Source organism: Buteo buteo, chromosome 18, assembly GCF_964188355.1.
Source record: "Buteo buteo chromosome 18, bButBut1.hap1.1, whole genome shotgun sequence".
Lineage (NCBI taxonomy): Eukaryota > Metazoa > Chordata > Aves > Accipitriformes > Accipitridae > Buteo > Buteo buteo.
This window is the reverse complement of record NC_134188.1, coordinates 27,792,027-27,808,165: the sequence shown is the minus strand read 5'-3', so window position 1 is coordinate 27,808,165 and position 16,139 is coordinate 27,792,027. Positions and strand designations below refer to the sequence as shown.

Here is a 16,139-nt window from a genome sequence, read left to right as displayed (position 1 = left end):
AAACTGTTAAAGGTTTTATTCAATCTAGCTCTAGTAAATAAAATACCACTTTAAATAATCACTGTGAACACTTAATAACTATCTTCGAATTTAATATTGAGACTAAATTGTTCTGTATTCAGGAACTGGAGTCCTCTTCTCACCATGCAGACTGCATTGCGTTTTCTGCTCCCACACATTCCCTCTCCCTGTCCAAATGTTTTGAAGAGATTGGCAACAGCGTAAAATACGTTTCAAGTTACTCTTCAAGCTTGTGGAAAAAAAAAAACATCTGTATGATTGATAAAGCTGTCTACAAAATTTTTGGCACTAAGTATTTCGATGTTTCAATGAATCAGACTCATTGAGCTAGCTAAAGTCATGTAAAATCTTACTGATTTAAGAAAAGAATCTGAGAACATTAGGGAAGCACATCTTTTTTGGATGCATCTAATTTTTTTCATTTTTGTAGTAGAAGCATTATTCAAAATGGAGAAATTTCACATAGCTCAGTTGTGTGTGGGTTTTTTTCTCATTTTGGAGGATTCTCTATGTATGGCAGTTTCTCTTCATTCTCAGCCATTCTTACTCTCCTACAACTAAAAATGTGATTTTAAAAATATCTGATATCAGTCAACTGCTGCTTTTACAACGGCAAGAAAGTCTTAATGTAACTCAGTTTTATTTTTTAAGAACTAGAAGTACTGAAATAAACTAAAATTTTCCATCTTACATGCAAATCACAATAATAATGGTCCAACATTTCCGAACATTTTTTTTTCATTTAAAAACAAAGCAGAACAGAGCTCGCTCATGCATAAGCAATGGATGGGTCTGATAATAAGAATTTATACATAACAAAACTATTACTTTTTCTTGCTGCTGTTAGAGAGCCTTAATTTGTAGGTGTTGAATAGTACAACTGGCTTCCAAACTTCTGTGAAGTCAGTTGAACTGTGAGTAACCTCATTCCTCGCAGAGAAGTCAAGTAAAGAGATGCTAAAAACCTTTCCCCTGTGGAGTGTCTGCCTGCCAGAAGAGTACTTAGCAAACAAAGTAATGTCACTTAGTAAACAAAATAATGTCAGAAAGCTGTTGCTGTGGCACATAATACATAGGCAGTGATCTCGAGGATCAGTCAAGCAAATTGCCATGCATGCATCCGTGGGGGAAAAAAAAAAAGCATTTTTTTTTGTCTCTTCTCAGTGATCAGCGCTTGGAAAAGTTGTTCTTTGAACTAGAATAATAGTGTATTAACATCATGTAGTAGCTAACGAATATTAAACATACAGGACATCATCTTCCCAACTAGCACTTGGCTTCAGGTAGGAACTCACCCCTCTTCTCCTGCTTTCATATTCCTTTGTATCTTCTCCGTCGCTGGCTGTTTCAAGGTCCCAGCACCGCTGCAAACGGCATGGCTGGAGGAAGCTTTTCAATCATAGGCTTGTTACAGCAGCTGCTGTCCATATGCCCTTCTCATCTGCCAGCCTCAGATTTAGCGTGTGCCTAAGGCCTTACCTTCTGGCTGGGCTTTTTCTACCATCCATTTCCTTTTTCCCACTCAGAGGGATTATTTGGGCCATTTGCTTACAGCCTATGTTGGAGTTCCTTGGATCGCTGAGTATTAGAGATAGCTCAGAGGACAGTATTTCTTTGTCCTCAATTCAAGGTTCCTTTTTAATGCAACAGTAATAGCAGAGTGTAGATTTATTTGTAGAAATGGAAGTTATAAAGGGTTGGTTGATGGATTCTGCTCTGATAAAGAGAAGTGATCAAAATGATGCAAGATACTGAAACCACCTAAATGAAAAAGAGCACTAAATTTGTCTGGTTGACAGATATTTTCCAAAATGCAGTGTTACATCAGCTAGTGTCTGCCATGCTTTCTGCAATCAATAATAGGTTTTAGGGGACCTGACTGTCATCAGCACGTCTCAATTATTACAGATAAAGTTCTTAGGACTGCTTTGAAAAGCATCATTCCTATACCTTTTAAAAAGACGCATACTTTTCTATCGGTGATCTTTTAATTTGGGACATCTTTCCTTTTCTGGTGGTAATTACTTTCTGTTAGTATTACAGCATTTTTAAATTTTTTTTTCCTCCCCCAATATCTGTCACAACTGGCTTTATTAGAAAATACCAATAAATAGACTTGAGGGTAAGATCTGGTAATAGGGAACATCAAATAGGAGCTGCAGCATGGGGAAATATGAATGTGAGCATACGTGAAACTGTGCTGATTTTTGGATGGCCTTCCCATTCAGCAGAATTTCATTTATAGGTGTTGATTCCTTGGATGATTGATTGACACAATTTTATGTCCCATCCATCCATCTGTTAGGCAGATTTGCAAACAGTTGAAGTATCCATGAATATGTAATATTAATGTGTTTGTAGCATAGAAATATAACATACATTTTGATGGGGGGAGGAAGGGAAAACCAAGATGTGGAGGAAGGATATGCATCTTCTTCAGATGAATTAAAATTGGGTTTATGTGACAGCCAGTCTGTTTACACTGTTTTATATTTGCTATTTCTAAATCCTGCTTAATTTGCTAATAACACGCACAAGCAAAGTCACCAAGTACATTTCTTTTGACAAAGGGTGAGCAGAGGTTGCACAGTGCTTGCAGGGGATTTCAGACATTTTTGACCTTTCATGTCAATAATTATTGATTAAAAATACTGTACTTTAAAAGAAGTCAATTGTCATTACAATTAAAAAAAAAATTAACTGAACTTTTTTCAAATTCAATGATATACACCATAGAATGAAGTGGAAAAAATTAAATCGGAAAACCTTCTTGTTTGACAGCCTTCAGAGCAGACTGTTTTTGTAGTTTTGGTGAATTGTGGTTTTATTTATACTAAAAATGGGTTTAGTGTTTCTTCAGATATCAAAGGTTTTGAAGGCAGGCCCATGCATTTGCATGGTACATGGAGGTACCCAGCACACTGGGACACAGGGCTCGTGAGCCACGCGGCAGCTGGGGATGCAGATACACCGACCTCGCAATATTGCTTCTCCTGAACAGGATTTGAAGTCATGACACTCCAACTGTCTGTAGCCTCGTGAAACTGAGAGGAACAAGAGGTTTTATGGATTTCACTCAACTTTGGGGATTTATGTTGTAATTTTTGATAGCGCCTTTACTCAGTGAAGCTCTGCTCCATTCTCTAAAGTTACTTTTAAATAAATAATAAGGAAATGTGCCATCAAACAATATTGAAATCAGGAGAGCATTCTGCATGGACTCCTGTTCTTGCCTCTCTACAAGTTTATTCTTGTGTTTAAATATACTTATCTCAAGCCTGTTAAACGTGATCAATGTGCACCTTTGAGGAAAAAACAAGCACGCTCCTAGGCTGTGGGTGAAGTTGGGCGATGCCAAAGGTTAAACAATCAGTTGACTTCCCTGCTTGAGCCCGACAGTGGTATCTTTGTTTCGGTAGAGCAAAACAAGAAGTGTTATTGAGAATAGAACAAGGAGGATCTCATACAAAAAAGTTACATTCAGCATAAATTTTAAGAAAGCAAACCTACTGTACTGGTCTAATTAAAAACTATACGTTCGCCGACAGCAGTTTTGTATGAAATGCCAATGCTTGGTTTATCGGTTTTCATGAATGGGTACTAAATGATCAGACACCTTTGACATGCAGCTGCAGCCTTCTCTTTGATGTTTCATTGATTTTGGTGGCGAGCTTGTTCAGTTTGGAAATAAATGGCTAAGCTCATATAATCGCGCTAGTTTTATAGTTGATTTGCTGACATCAGTAATAAGGTTTATGTGTGCAAAAATGGCTTTATCTATCCCTGTTGTGACTTTTTTGCATCTTTCATTTTGGCATAGCTTGCCCTTAACTGCCAGTTAGCTTTTTTCATAGTTAGTTTTGTGTTTGTGAATGTTCAGCATCTTAGGGCAGATCTTGTAGGTAGAGTCTGATACAGAAGGGATGGAAACATGAAAATAGCACCAGGTGGGAGTACCTAATAAAGTTCCAAATCTCATCACAAATTCCTCTGCCAGAGTTAAAGGAAATGTTATTTTTCCTTTCATCTGGAATTTTTAATGGCTACCTAATGCAATTCGTGCATTTTTTAAAAAAAATGGAAGAAACTGCAATGGAGATGCAAGAATTTATGGTTACAGGCATAACTTTGCCTGTGGAAAGTATTGCTGACTGTATACATGAACATGTCAGAATGAAATACCAATGTGGAATTTGAAAATGACCCTTAACTGAGCAAAAAGTGCAATGGAAATCAGGGAAGGTAACTTGGGAAGGTGTGGAAGCTTGGAATGGGAAATAGCAGCACATTGGGACATTTATTAATGAGTTTCACGTTAAGAAATTAGCTTCACAAGGACTATTAGCGTAAACCTGTCTGTAAGCATTGTTAACACTGAAAACTGGTACCCAGCTCATCAGACTGGTTCAGAGCAGTTGGAGTTGGACTGTAAGGTGAAATAGATATATTTAATATGAGGGAGCCTAAGTTTTCCACTAATGATGTATTAGCAACAATTAACATTTTTCTGTGTGAAAGTGTCAATCAGATTGTAAGCTTGGTAGTAAATTTTAGCATCAAATGGGCTGGTAAGACAAGAATGAAATCTGGTTTTGCTTTTTGAGGTAGTTCTGATATTTTTCTCTAAGAGAACTTAAAGGCTGTCCTAGCAGGTGATAGCATCTTAAATGTAGTATGGAAAATGTAAACAAATGATGCTGCACCGTGCCTCTCATTGAGTGGGTTGGATGTGAAGAAGTCTCAATGCAGGCTTTTCCCCAGGATACACTCTTCTGGACAACATCTGCAGGTTTGATTTTTCTTGGCTGGAAAGGGAATTTCAACCCAGGTCTCCCACTTCTTTGCTAAGTAGACTTTTATACAAAAGCTGGAGAGTGCCTCTCTGGTGATGGCTCTTTTGAAGAAGGGGGAATGCTGCTCAGCGCTCATAAACCTGTCATACGACTCCATGAGTTGGATAATATACATCCTCTTTTCCATGTGATGGTACTCAATTCATAAGTGATATATACTGTTAAATGAGATTACAAGCCGAAGGAGGGACTGCTGCTACAGCGACTCCCCCTCCCTCGCATTGTTTACAAATTCAGTTTTGCTGCTCTCTGAGCTTGAATATGAAAATGTTGTTATTGATTTTCGAAGATGGTGCAAAGTGAAACGTAGAGACTGAAGAGCGTAATTAACATTAATAATTAAAAATGAACTGCATTTTTCAATCTCTAGTCTGTTGTAATCCTCTGAGCAAAGGCTTGATCCTCTGAGCAGTAGAGCTTCTTTGATTCACTGATAACGGTGCAACCATGAACGATGAAAGTTGTGCATTTCGGTGTGGGCCGATAAATGGCCAAATATGTCATTGCTTCTCAGAACCCCATGTCCTCATTCAGATAAATAAAAATCTTGATTCTTATAGCTGTGACAAATTGAGACATTTTTCTTGCAATATTCCTGCTTCTGATTCTGCCACGCACTGCTCAAACATCTTCTGTACTATTGGTCTCACAGGGGTTAGTCACATGCAGAAATACTTTCAGAGCTGAGGTGTGCATGTGTCAATCTCAGCTAGAGTCCCTCTGATTTAAAATATTAACATGAAACTCATTAATTGTCCTCAACCGAAACTAAAGTCAAACAAAAATATAAAAAGAGGTAAAATTAACAGTCTTGCAATGTAGTAGTTTGCTGATACTATAGATTGATTGCTTCTTTATATGTCAGGTTATAATTTGTCTGATACGGGAGTAAAAATGTTATTTTAGGTACCTCTTATTTTTAACTTTCTCTTTTTCCTTCTTTTAACAGAGCATTCAGAAGCTGGCTAGCCAATACTTAAAGAAGGACTGGCTTGGAATAAAAGCTGATGAACGAAGTGATTATAGGTAATATAACAGTTGGATATCTCAAAATAGCTGTCTTTATAATTTCAATTTGTATAATTATTTTACTCAACAATGAAACACTGCTCTTCTGTAGGTAGTTATTTTTTTTCTTTGTTGTAGAGCATTGCCAGTTAAAAGTGAAGCTTTGTTTTCCCCTGAAATTCTGGGATTAGTCTTAAATAGATGTTTATTATTTGAATAATTTAGGAAGACTGGAAAAACAAAATAGCAAGACAGGACAACAACTGCAATAGTACACCCTGTCTGGGTATTAATGCTTGTATCTGAATATATATTTTAGTAAATAGCTTTACAGTTAGAGTAATAAGCATGTGGATTTCTTCACAGGAAAAGACAGCAACAAATTTCTTTTTAGGAGGCCATTCTTCATGAAGATCACAGATCACATCTGACAGCAAGGAGGACGCAAAGCAAGAAACAGTTGTTTACAAACTTAGTTTCATTAACATGAAAGGTGGATCATAACATGAAAACAGAAATGACTCAGTTGCTGAAAGCCTCTTACCTTTGTATAGTACCTCCTAAATATTTTGAAAAAGTTTTAAGATACTTTATTTTAATGTGTTCTTTGTATTCTGACAAGTTTTATTTCAAACAGGAAAAAATGTTGATAGATTTGTGTTTTGGACTTTCAGCACCTTCATACCACTTGTGTATCTGAGAAGGAATAAACTGAATTATCAGTCTTAAGTGTATATAAAATGCTCCCATAACACACAGACCCCTCCTACCTGCAGTTTGCTCCCCACTCAGCAAACCTTTCATGCCGTCAGATACACCCATGGTGCCCAGAGGTCTTCTCCAAATACCTGCCGCCCGCCCCTCCCTTCTTATCACCAAGTACTTGGGCTCTGCAAGCTCCAGCAGTCTTTCCTTTCTGCCAGCTGCAGAGGACATTTTGTCATCTTCTTCCCCCACGCTCCCTGCTCCACCATCTCCTTCTGACCTGGACACTTCTGAGCTTTCGTAAATTATTGGGGCCCTGCAAAGCTCACTACACAGCTACAGTTGTTGTCTTTGGCCTGTTACACATGATGAAGAAACTACAGGTAGCTGAGGCAAAATTGATTAGCAGTCTAGAACTATTTGCTTGATTGCAAGATGCCCAAAATCATAAAATCTTGTTCTTATAAAAAATTGTCTGACTTTGGCTGCTGGATTCTGTAGGGTCTGTTCCATTGGAGCAACAGGTTCAACCGAAAATGTTTGCCAAAAAATTCACTCACTAAGCAGGGACAGGAGGGAAAATTTTTACTTTTGGTAAAATTTCAGTTAAAATTTTTGTTAAAAGTGCAGGTATTTGCCAGATCAGCATGAAGGACTGTGATTTAGCTTTATTTTTAAAAGCAATCCTTCAAAGAATTGTGCTGCTATTACGTAAACCAACCCGTATTTTCAGTGTATTGCCTGGCCTCCCTTTCTTCCTTCCCATAACCTTTCTGTGTTTCATTATTTTAGGAGCATGTACTCAGTTTGGAAATCACTTTTAGAAGGCACGATGCAAGTGGCCCAATCCCGACTCAGTATCTGTGAGAACTATAAAAACTTAATTTCTGAACCAGCCAGGACTGTACGGTGCTTTAAGGAACAGCAGTTGAAGAAGGTATTTGCACTTTAATAAGTTATTTAAACTTATGTCGGTTTTATTTAGAAAAAAATGGTTATTAGAAATCTTTTAGTAGGGCACTTCTAAAATACGTATGTACTTTTCAGTGTCTTCCTATGCATGTTGTTATAGAAGTAAATAGCCAGCTTGTTGAAGATCTGAGCTATGTTATCTGAAATCAAAGTTGGTTGGAAATGAGTCTTTTAAAATGTGATATGCCGTTGGTCAAAACTATCTCTGCAAATCTAACATCATGCTGTGGCAATTACATTGAATTGGTTTTGCAGTGACAATTGCAAGTGGGTTTTGTTAGAATAGGTTCTGATTTTAAGAAAAGGCTTATCTTAAACCTGAAGGAATGACTTATGCAGTCTTCAAGATGTAGAATGCAGGTTATCCAGCCACCTCCTGTAAAGGTATCACAAGTAAGTATTCCAAAAGCTTCTATAATTGATTTGTTAATCCATGAAGAGAAAATAGTGTAGTTCAAGGAAAAAAGTAAGCTTGACTTTCATTTAACTGGTTGTTGCCTTTGAAAGTCATTTATGTCTTAAGAGGTCTCTACCATACCTCTTAATACAGAATGTGTTTCAAATATAATGCTAGGTTCCATCTGTTTCCATAAGGCAGTAAGGCACATTTTAAAAATACAGTGATGTGTATTTATGTAAAACTAAGTACTCTTCATATTTTAATTATTTTGTGTTTGTGTTCTGTGGATTTTGCTGGAGCAAGGAGAAAGCATTCTGTTTTAAAGAGTGAGAATAGTTTACAAAAAGTCACTGCTGCACCAAACGTACATTTTTGGAAGTTTTCAAGAATGATTCTTTTCAAATGCTCAGTGTGTGCCTTAGATGAAACATAAGGAGGGAAATAGAAATGCTCATGGAAGATACTTTCTCAGGCATTAGTTAGTAGTTATAAATATTTCTTCTGTACATTATTATTGAGCATTTATTAACATCACATCTGCATTTAATTTGAGGGAGGCTGAATGATCCATTCAAGGTAAAAGAAAAAAAACCCAACCCAAACAACGCACCATTTCAGTTTTGTTTGCTAAAAAGTGATGACAACTAATGGTAACTTACCTAGTTAAATGTTCTAGAGTAGTATTTTGTAAAATATTTGACTACAAACTTCTAAATAGATGTTAGTGTAACACGAGCTCTCATTTTCTGAACAAGTTATTATACAGCTCTTAGAAGCGTGCGTAATATCTGTTTTTCTGGAGGAAAAACTAACATTATTAATGTTGTTTTATTGTTCTGTGGAATTTCATTTTTCTGTGAAGCTTTCCAGACAATCCGGTAGCAATTTTATAGTATCCTTACTGGGTAAATAATCTCCAGTTTTATCTTTCTGCAAGTGCTGATAGTTCAGTGTTTAGGAGTCTGCAGTAGAAGTGGGGACCACTTCCTTAAATTTGTACAAATGATAGAGGTTCCTTTTTTCCTGCATTTTTGAATTAGCAGAACAAGTTATTGGGGAGGTACTTCTGCTTCAAAGTATTCTAACAGTGATACACTTCTTCTACAACATGGAATAACCATCCACTTGGTGGTATTAATTTTCCTCCACAACAAATTTATTGTTTTATATAGTGCATTCAGACAAAGCTTATCAAAATTGAAATTCAGAGTCAGTAAAATACTTGTAACGTTACACTGGAATGCCCATCTAAAATCGAGTTTCTATTAGAAACAGCGTCTCCTTCCAAGGTTGCAGTAGGTATTGAGTTGCTCTTGATGAGATGTCATCTTTATTTTCCAGATGTTTGTGTAAACTTTTGCTTCCGTGACTTGGTAGCATATAGAAACTTCATTTTTATGACCCATTTTAATACTAAACTGGAACAATTTCAGAAAACCTCTTCATAATTTGCTGAAAAATATTGCTAAATTGCAAAGTGACTCTGGAGCAGGGGTAATAAATGTGTCTCCTGTAGACCACGTCTGACCTCTTAAGAAAACCGATCCCCTGCCCTCACTCAGCGGCTCTTGGACACAGACGAGAAGGCTGTTCAGAGGGCAGCAGCCCCCTCTGCCATTATCTTTCCCCAGAGACTTTGTAAGCTTATCCCGTAAGTGATGTGTGGTTTCATACGTTGGCCTTGGAAGACGAGGCAGAGAGCTGCAGTGTACGTTCGTCAGGTATCTTCAGGAAAGATGATGTGGCCACCACTGCAGACGTTCGCACGGATCTGTATCAGAAGACTGAAAGGCAAACAGAATAAAATCACTCTGCATGGAGGCATTGCATCAAGAAATCATCTCCATCAGCTCTCTGAAACAGCTTTTTACATACAACCGGTGTATACCCAACCCAAAAACCCTAAATGACATCCAGTCTCCTGACAGTTTTTTATTCTTAAGAGATGCCAAAGCAAGATTATTTTATGCTTTTAAAATGATTGTGTTAACAACTAGGGTTATTTGATATTTTAATTTTTTGATGCCGGCAGGAGGCTTCAGGGATCAAAATACCGATTGATGTAGCAGAAACCCAGTCCTTTTGAAATGATTTTAGGTCTCTGTCAGCTGTCCAATATATACAGATTTTTCTACCTTTCGTTTTTCTATGATACACTCAGGGGTCTTCAAAAAACCCAATCCTGCCCTCAGCCACTCCCCAAACCACCCACTGCAAAGCTTACCTTACAGACCCCATTGCTTTATTGCTCTGCCCACATCAAATACTGGTTTTAGTGTGAACTTATATGAATTTTTACGTATTTAACAGCCAGAAAGGAATTTGACACTTTTAGTGAGAGCAGAGTTGTGTGATAGGAAGATGAGCAATTTCTATTGACTGAAACAAAAAGTTTCTTTTTTGCAGGTGGCTGGATATTACTTTTAACAGTTGTTGAATACTGTGAAATTAATGTTATGTTGTTAGATTACATCACCTTATTAGTCTTGCAGTGCTTGTAAAAGAGGTTACATGCATTAGTAATTAGTGTAATGAAAAACCTTAGGTGTTTAGGAGGGGTGTTCAGTAAGAGGACAACATGTGGCACCTTGAATGGGAGAAGCTGGGTATGTGATAATGGTGTGAAAAGAGGTGGGACCTTGGGTCTGGTCTTTGAAGGACAGAAAAGCAAATTGAAAGGCAAACTGGTTTCCTTAAGCTAGCTTGAGACTCTGCCTCTAAGTATTGCCTGGAGCCTTCGTTGACCACATCTAGTCTGTAATATCTATAATTAAATATAAATGCATTGAACTATCACTCTTATATATACTTAAACTAGTTTGGGTAAAAGAAAATCTTCACAAATCTCTTTTTAAAGATAGTATAATTCTAAATATTGATAATTCACATTTGGTTTGTTAAGTAGATTCTTTCTCTTTAACATAGATCCTTTCCCAGAAATTTTTTTTGAAGCTGATAGGTTGTATGAAGAATTGCTGAACATTTTGGTAATTGTGGGTTAACTACGGTCAGCAGTGCAGCCCAGGCAGCCGCTCGCTCACTCTTCTCTGGCAGGATGGGGGAGAGAATTGGAAGGGTACAAGTGTGAAAAGTTATGGGTTGAGATAAAGACAGTTTATTAGGTAGAGCAAAATAAGGAATTCATTCAGTCATTCCCACTGGCAGGCAGGTGTTCAGCCAGCTCCAGGGAAGCAGGGCTCCATCAGGCATAACAGTGAGTTGGGAGGACAGATATCCAAACTCCGCATGTCCCCCCCTTCCTCCTTCTTCCCCCGGCTTTTATTGCTGAGCACGACATTGTATGGTATGGGATACCCTTTGGTCAGTGGGGGTCAGCTGTCCCCACTGTGTCCCCCTCCCACCCTCTTGTGCACCCCCAGCCTACTTGCTGGCAGGGCAGCATGAGAAACAGAAGAGACCTTGCCACTGTGTAAGCACTGCTCAGCGACAGCTAAAATATCCCTGTGTTACTAACACAGTTTTGGTCACAAATCCAAAACATGGCACCATACCAGCTACTATGCAGAAAATTCATACTCTCCCAGCCAAAACCAGTACAGTAATTTTTCTGCTATTCTTTTGAATATTATTTTTTGACATTAAAATGTATGTCGTAACACTGGTTGGGTCATATGGAAAATGGATGGAATTATTTTCACTCCTTGACTAGCTTGCTATACATATTAAGCCTCTAAGTTTTCTTTGTGAATGACACTGCTTTCTGATATAACCCTATTTATTGAAAAGCTCTCGAAATAGTTTAAGAAGAATGAGCTCTTAAAATAATGTTTATCAAATGGTTCTTGTTGCTGTTGTGTTGTTGTGTTTTACATGGAAGCTTTTCTCTTATGTTGTAAATTTTAGAGAAGGAAAGATTAATTATTTTTTGTATCACCTCCAGTAGATTGCCTTTGGATTTTTCCCAATTGTATTCCAATTATTTCAACTAATTACCTCATCCAAAGCTTTCAGAACTTTTATGTTTAATTTGCAAGTTATCGTTGAATTTGAATAAACAGCAGTAGAAAGAAAGAAATACGATTTTATTTTCTGATCAGCTTTAAAAGAAAGGCATGAATAATTGACCAAGAGTGACTTGGAGACCGTGTTGTTCCATGTAAAATGTAATAAATAAATGTAGTAAAATTATGGCGATAGTATTATTTGGATGCAAAAAAAATTAATGTTTTGTTTCCTGAATGCTTTTTTTTAGTGCGTGGACCAGTTGACAAGGATCCAAGCTGAATTACAAGAGACAGTAAAAGATTTAGCTAAAGGCAAAAAGAAATATTTTGAGACTGAACAGATGGCTCAAGCAGTGCGGGAGAAAGCTGATATTGAGGCCAAGTATGTTTTTATAATAGCATATGTATAAATAATTGCATGCTTATAAAGCAGACTTGTACTTGTATTATTTTTTATACTTGATATTATGTTGGAAGAAAGATAATTGCTTTCAATGAGCTTGTACCAATTTTTTTTTTTTTTTTTTTTGCATATATACGTTTTTGTAACCATTTCAAGCATGCTACTACCCTGATAGTAAAGCATAACTTACTTGGGCTGGTTTCTTTAAGAAGGAGTTTAAACTAACTGCTTTAAATTGACATTTTCAAAGGACAGTATGTGAGCTGGCACTCTTTTTGATATTAAAGGCTGCTTACTTCCTTTTCTCTCCACAGATCTCAAATTTGGTATCAGTCCATTTGGAGGGGGAGAGGGGATGGGACACTATTTTCCATTTTTGAAGATAAATTTCTGAAGCTTTAGGTTTTTATGCTCCTTGACATCCTAAAGAGGTTGTTTTCCTTGCTTTCAGGAAAGAAGTAACTCACATGTTTTCAGTTTGGAGTTTGGCCTGTCTTGTGGGAATTTGCCTGACCCTTTTTTGCAAATTTATTTATTTTTTTTATTTTTAGAAATTACTCAGAATCGTTCTCAGGGAATGAAAAGAAATTATGGTTTCATTAGAGAATTTTTCTGTCTTTCACTTTATGGGGGCTGGATGACGAAAAGAACTTTATCAAGATTACCTATAATACCTGAAGAAAGTAAAAAAAACCAAAGAAACAAACAAAACAATCAAAACCTTGAGCTTGAGAGTTTGGAGGCAGATTCATGCTGCAGTATTGGGCAGATTAAAATAGCTTGTTTTTGCTTTCTTACTTACTTTTTAAACCACCATGTTTCAAATAGCTGAGTAGTTCTCTAATTCTCTTTCATGAATCCAAATGTGAAAATCAAACCAATTATGCTTTTAAAAATATGTGTCTGTATGTGGGTACTCTTCTAGCTTCCTGGAATATAATTAACTAATGGTTTTGCATTAATATCCCTTCAGATGACCAGTAGTTCAAATTTATATCACTTTGTGTCTGGAGAGCTAACTTAAAATCCATCAAACACCAAAATGACTTGAGTTGTAGCTGCCACCCAATTCCGCTTTCACAATGTATTTAAATTTTGTTCCAAAATCAGGGTAAGGTGTGCAAAAGATTTCAGAACATACAATGAAGATACTATTGATGTAGCAGAAGATAGTTTGTAATATTTTCCTCTATCCTTAAGCTTTACTTAAAACTATACAAATAAAAATATAGGCATAAACAGTTATTTAAATGAAAATTTTGCAGAAGTGAAGTGCAGTGGACTGTTTATCCTGTACTTTTATAGAAAAGGTGTAAGACAGTGATATCTTCTGTTAATTTCTGTTTCAGGTCCAAACTTAGTCTTTTTCAGTCAAGAATAAGCTTGCAGAAGGCAAGTGTAAAGGTGAGTTTAAGAAGAACTTAAATTTTGGTGCTAATTTCATGAGGCATATGAACAAAGTTGTCTGGAATCTAGAGATGACTGACATTTTGGAAGGTACATTGTTAGAACCAGCGGTGAGATAAGAGCACTCTCTCGGCAGTCAGTGTGCAGAATTACATATGACCAAGTTTACAAGGAGATATTTTCTAGTAAAGTTATAAGTGTTCTTTGAAGACCGCATGTGAAATTACAACTGCAAGAGAGAAAAATACATTAGAAATCCCCTTACTGTTAACAAAACTGTTAAGCTATTAATGCCTTAAAGTTTTGACTATATTAATACATACATATGCATATTAATTTACTATTTATACATGTTTGGTCATTTAACTTCTCATTAGTACCTCTCTTTTAACTTCCATTTCTTGTTGTAGTTAAAAGCACGACGATCCGAGTGTAATTCCAAGGCTATCCATGCAAGGAATGATTATCTTCTCACTTTAGCAGCTGCTAATGCACACCAAGATCGCTATTATCAAACAGACTTAGTAAACATTATGAAGGTAAGGAAGCTAATTTATTTATGGGAGTTAGGAAGTATGAAAATCTGGAAAGCAAAATGAGTGAAGTACAAAACCTTGGGTTGCTTTGCAACAGCGACGTTGACTTTTCCAACATGCTCCAATAGATGAGAGCGCAGTGTAGTAATAATGGATTCTGCAATAGTGTGTGGGATACTTGGTACCAGTTATCAAGCCCCAAAGCTAAGCAGTCACCTTTACTTTTTAATTCACTTTTTTTTTTTAAAAACTCACTTGCATAAAGGAATCAAGTTTGTAAAACTTAGACCTGTATTTTCCTATTGTAGTTGACCTTAAGTAAGCTGGAAATTTTGTAGTTTTTCAGCAGCATATCCCACAATCCTTTTTTTGTATCCAGCTATCTGATCAGAGCAATTGTTCATGGTATGATTAATGAAAATATAATCACTAAATATCTTGGTTTCAAACTATGAATTTTAGAGTGCTGTTCTCACACGTGGCAGCTTGCCAAGTCAAGCTAGGATTAGATACTTGAACTCATAGGAAATTATATACTTAAAAAGTTCAAATATGATTGCTCACAGTTTTGCGGTTTTTTTAATATCATCTGAGAATTACTTAAATGTACGCTATTCCTGGGTCTTAGAATTAGGTAGTTACAGATAAATTGTAAAATCTGTAAAATCAGCTATTTAAAGCTAATTCATACTTTATGTAGTTGCATTTCATATATTGACATTTTCAAAGTTTATTTAAATTTGCTATCTACAAACTATGTCCAGGTGATGCAATCAGGCATGGCAACTTAGAAGTCTGTAATTTGCATTTAAAATTGCTTTATTGAAGAACTATCACTGTATTATAACAAATCACTGTATTATCAGCATGCTTTTGCATACTGGGGGAAAAAAATATTGATATGAAAAGCACGTAACCTAAGTAGAAAATGAGAGCACAGAAGGAGGCCTCCAAGGGATTCTTCTATGTAATTCCATTATATCTTGACTAAGTTAACCACTCCTCCAGCAATATATGCGTGCCTTTTAGAGTATGTCACAGCCCATGTTATAAATTCATCACTATGCCTAATATCTGACTTCCTGGAAGGCTAAATCAGGTCTGGGCGTCTCAGAGGCCATGCAGGGCTGATCGTGCTTGAGGCAGCAACCCTGTCGTTGCTCTGTATGTATGTGTGTGTGTGGTTGTGCTTTTCTATTAGTAAACCATGAATATTTGTGCTGACTAAATGTTTAGTACATGGTAATGGTTATAAAGTAAGTATTTTCTTATAATACTGGAGATAAAATTATTAGTTGATGCTTATATAAGATAATTCCATCCTTACATGCATGGTTGGCGGTCATCAGTTAACACTCTTACTTGGAAGTAATGCCAGAGTGAATTTAATATGTTCACAACAAAACAACCAAAAAGGACATTTGAAATAATAATTAAAAAACCCCAGCAGATAGCCCAGGTAAAATTATGACTGGCTCTGGTGAGTAATGGCTGCTCTCGTCTCAGGGCGTTGTAACATAATCCCTGCAAAGGGATTCTTGTTTCCTCTGTATGTCTGGCTACATTTTGCATGTATGACAAACTAAGCACATAGTGAGCTAGGCAGGACCTTCATCTCTTCAAGTTTCCATAAACGTTTATGTGTTTTGGATGGCATGTGCTTTCTGTACTGTGGTGTTAGAAACCTGCAGATACCCCAGGAATGTGGGGTTTTTATAAGTTGCCATAAAAAATCAAACTAAAAACCATTGAATCATTTTTGAAAGACTGAAAAATACAACAATGGAAACCCAAGTCCTGCTGGTGCCATTCCTGTGCGTGTGTGCCGTTGTCCATAGATGTTCTATGTGCACGGGCTCCAGTTGCTAA

At 36.7% G+C, this 16,139-nt stretch overlaps 1 protein-coding gene across 1 annotated transcript in view; it reads left to right on the top strand.

Moving 5' to 3' along the window:
• The window catches only part of FCHSD2 (FCH and double SH3 domains 2), a 162,503-nt gene that overhangs the window by 82,090 nt on the left and 64,274 nt on the right, over window positions 1-16,139 (top strand). The window contains exons 4-8 of the mRNA XM_075050264.1: window positions 5,824-5,900; window positions 7,380-7,524; window positions 12,173-12,306; window positions 13,677-13,731; window positions 14,145-14,273. Coding sequence (XP_074906365.1) covers window positions 5,824-5,900; window positions 7,380-7,524; window positions 12,173-12,306; window positions 13,677-13,731; window positions 14,145-14,273 — 540 coding nt within the window. The remainder of the gene's footprint in view (window positions 1-5,823; window positions 5,901-7,379; window positions 7,525-12,172; window positions 12,307-13,676; window positions 13,732-14,144; window positions 14,274-16,139) is intronic.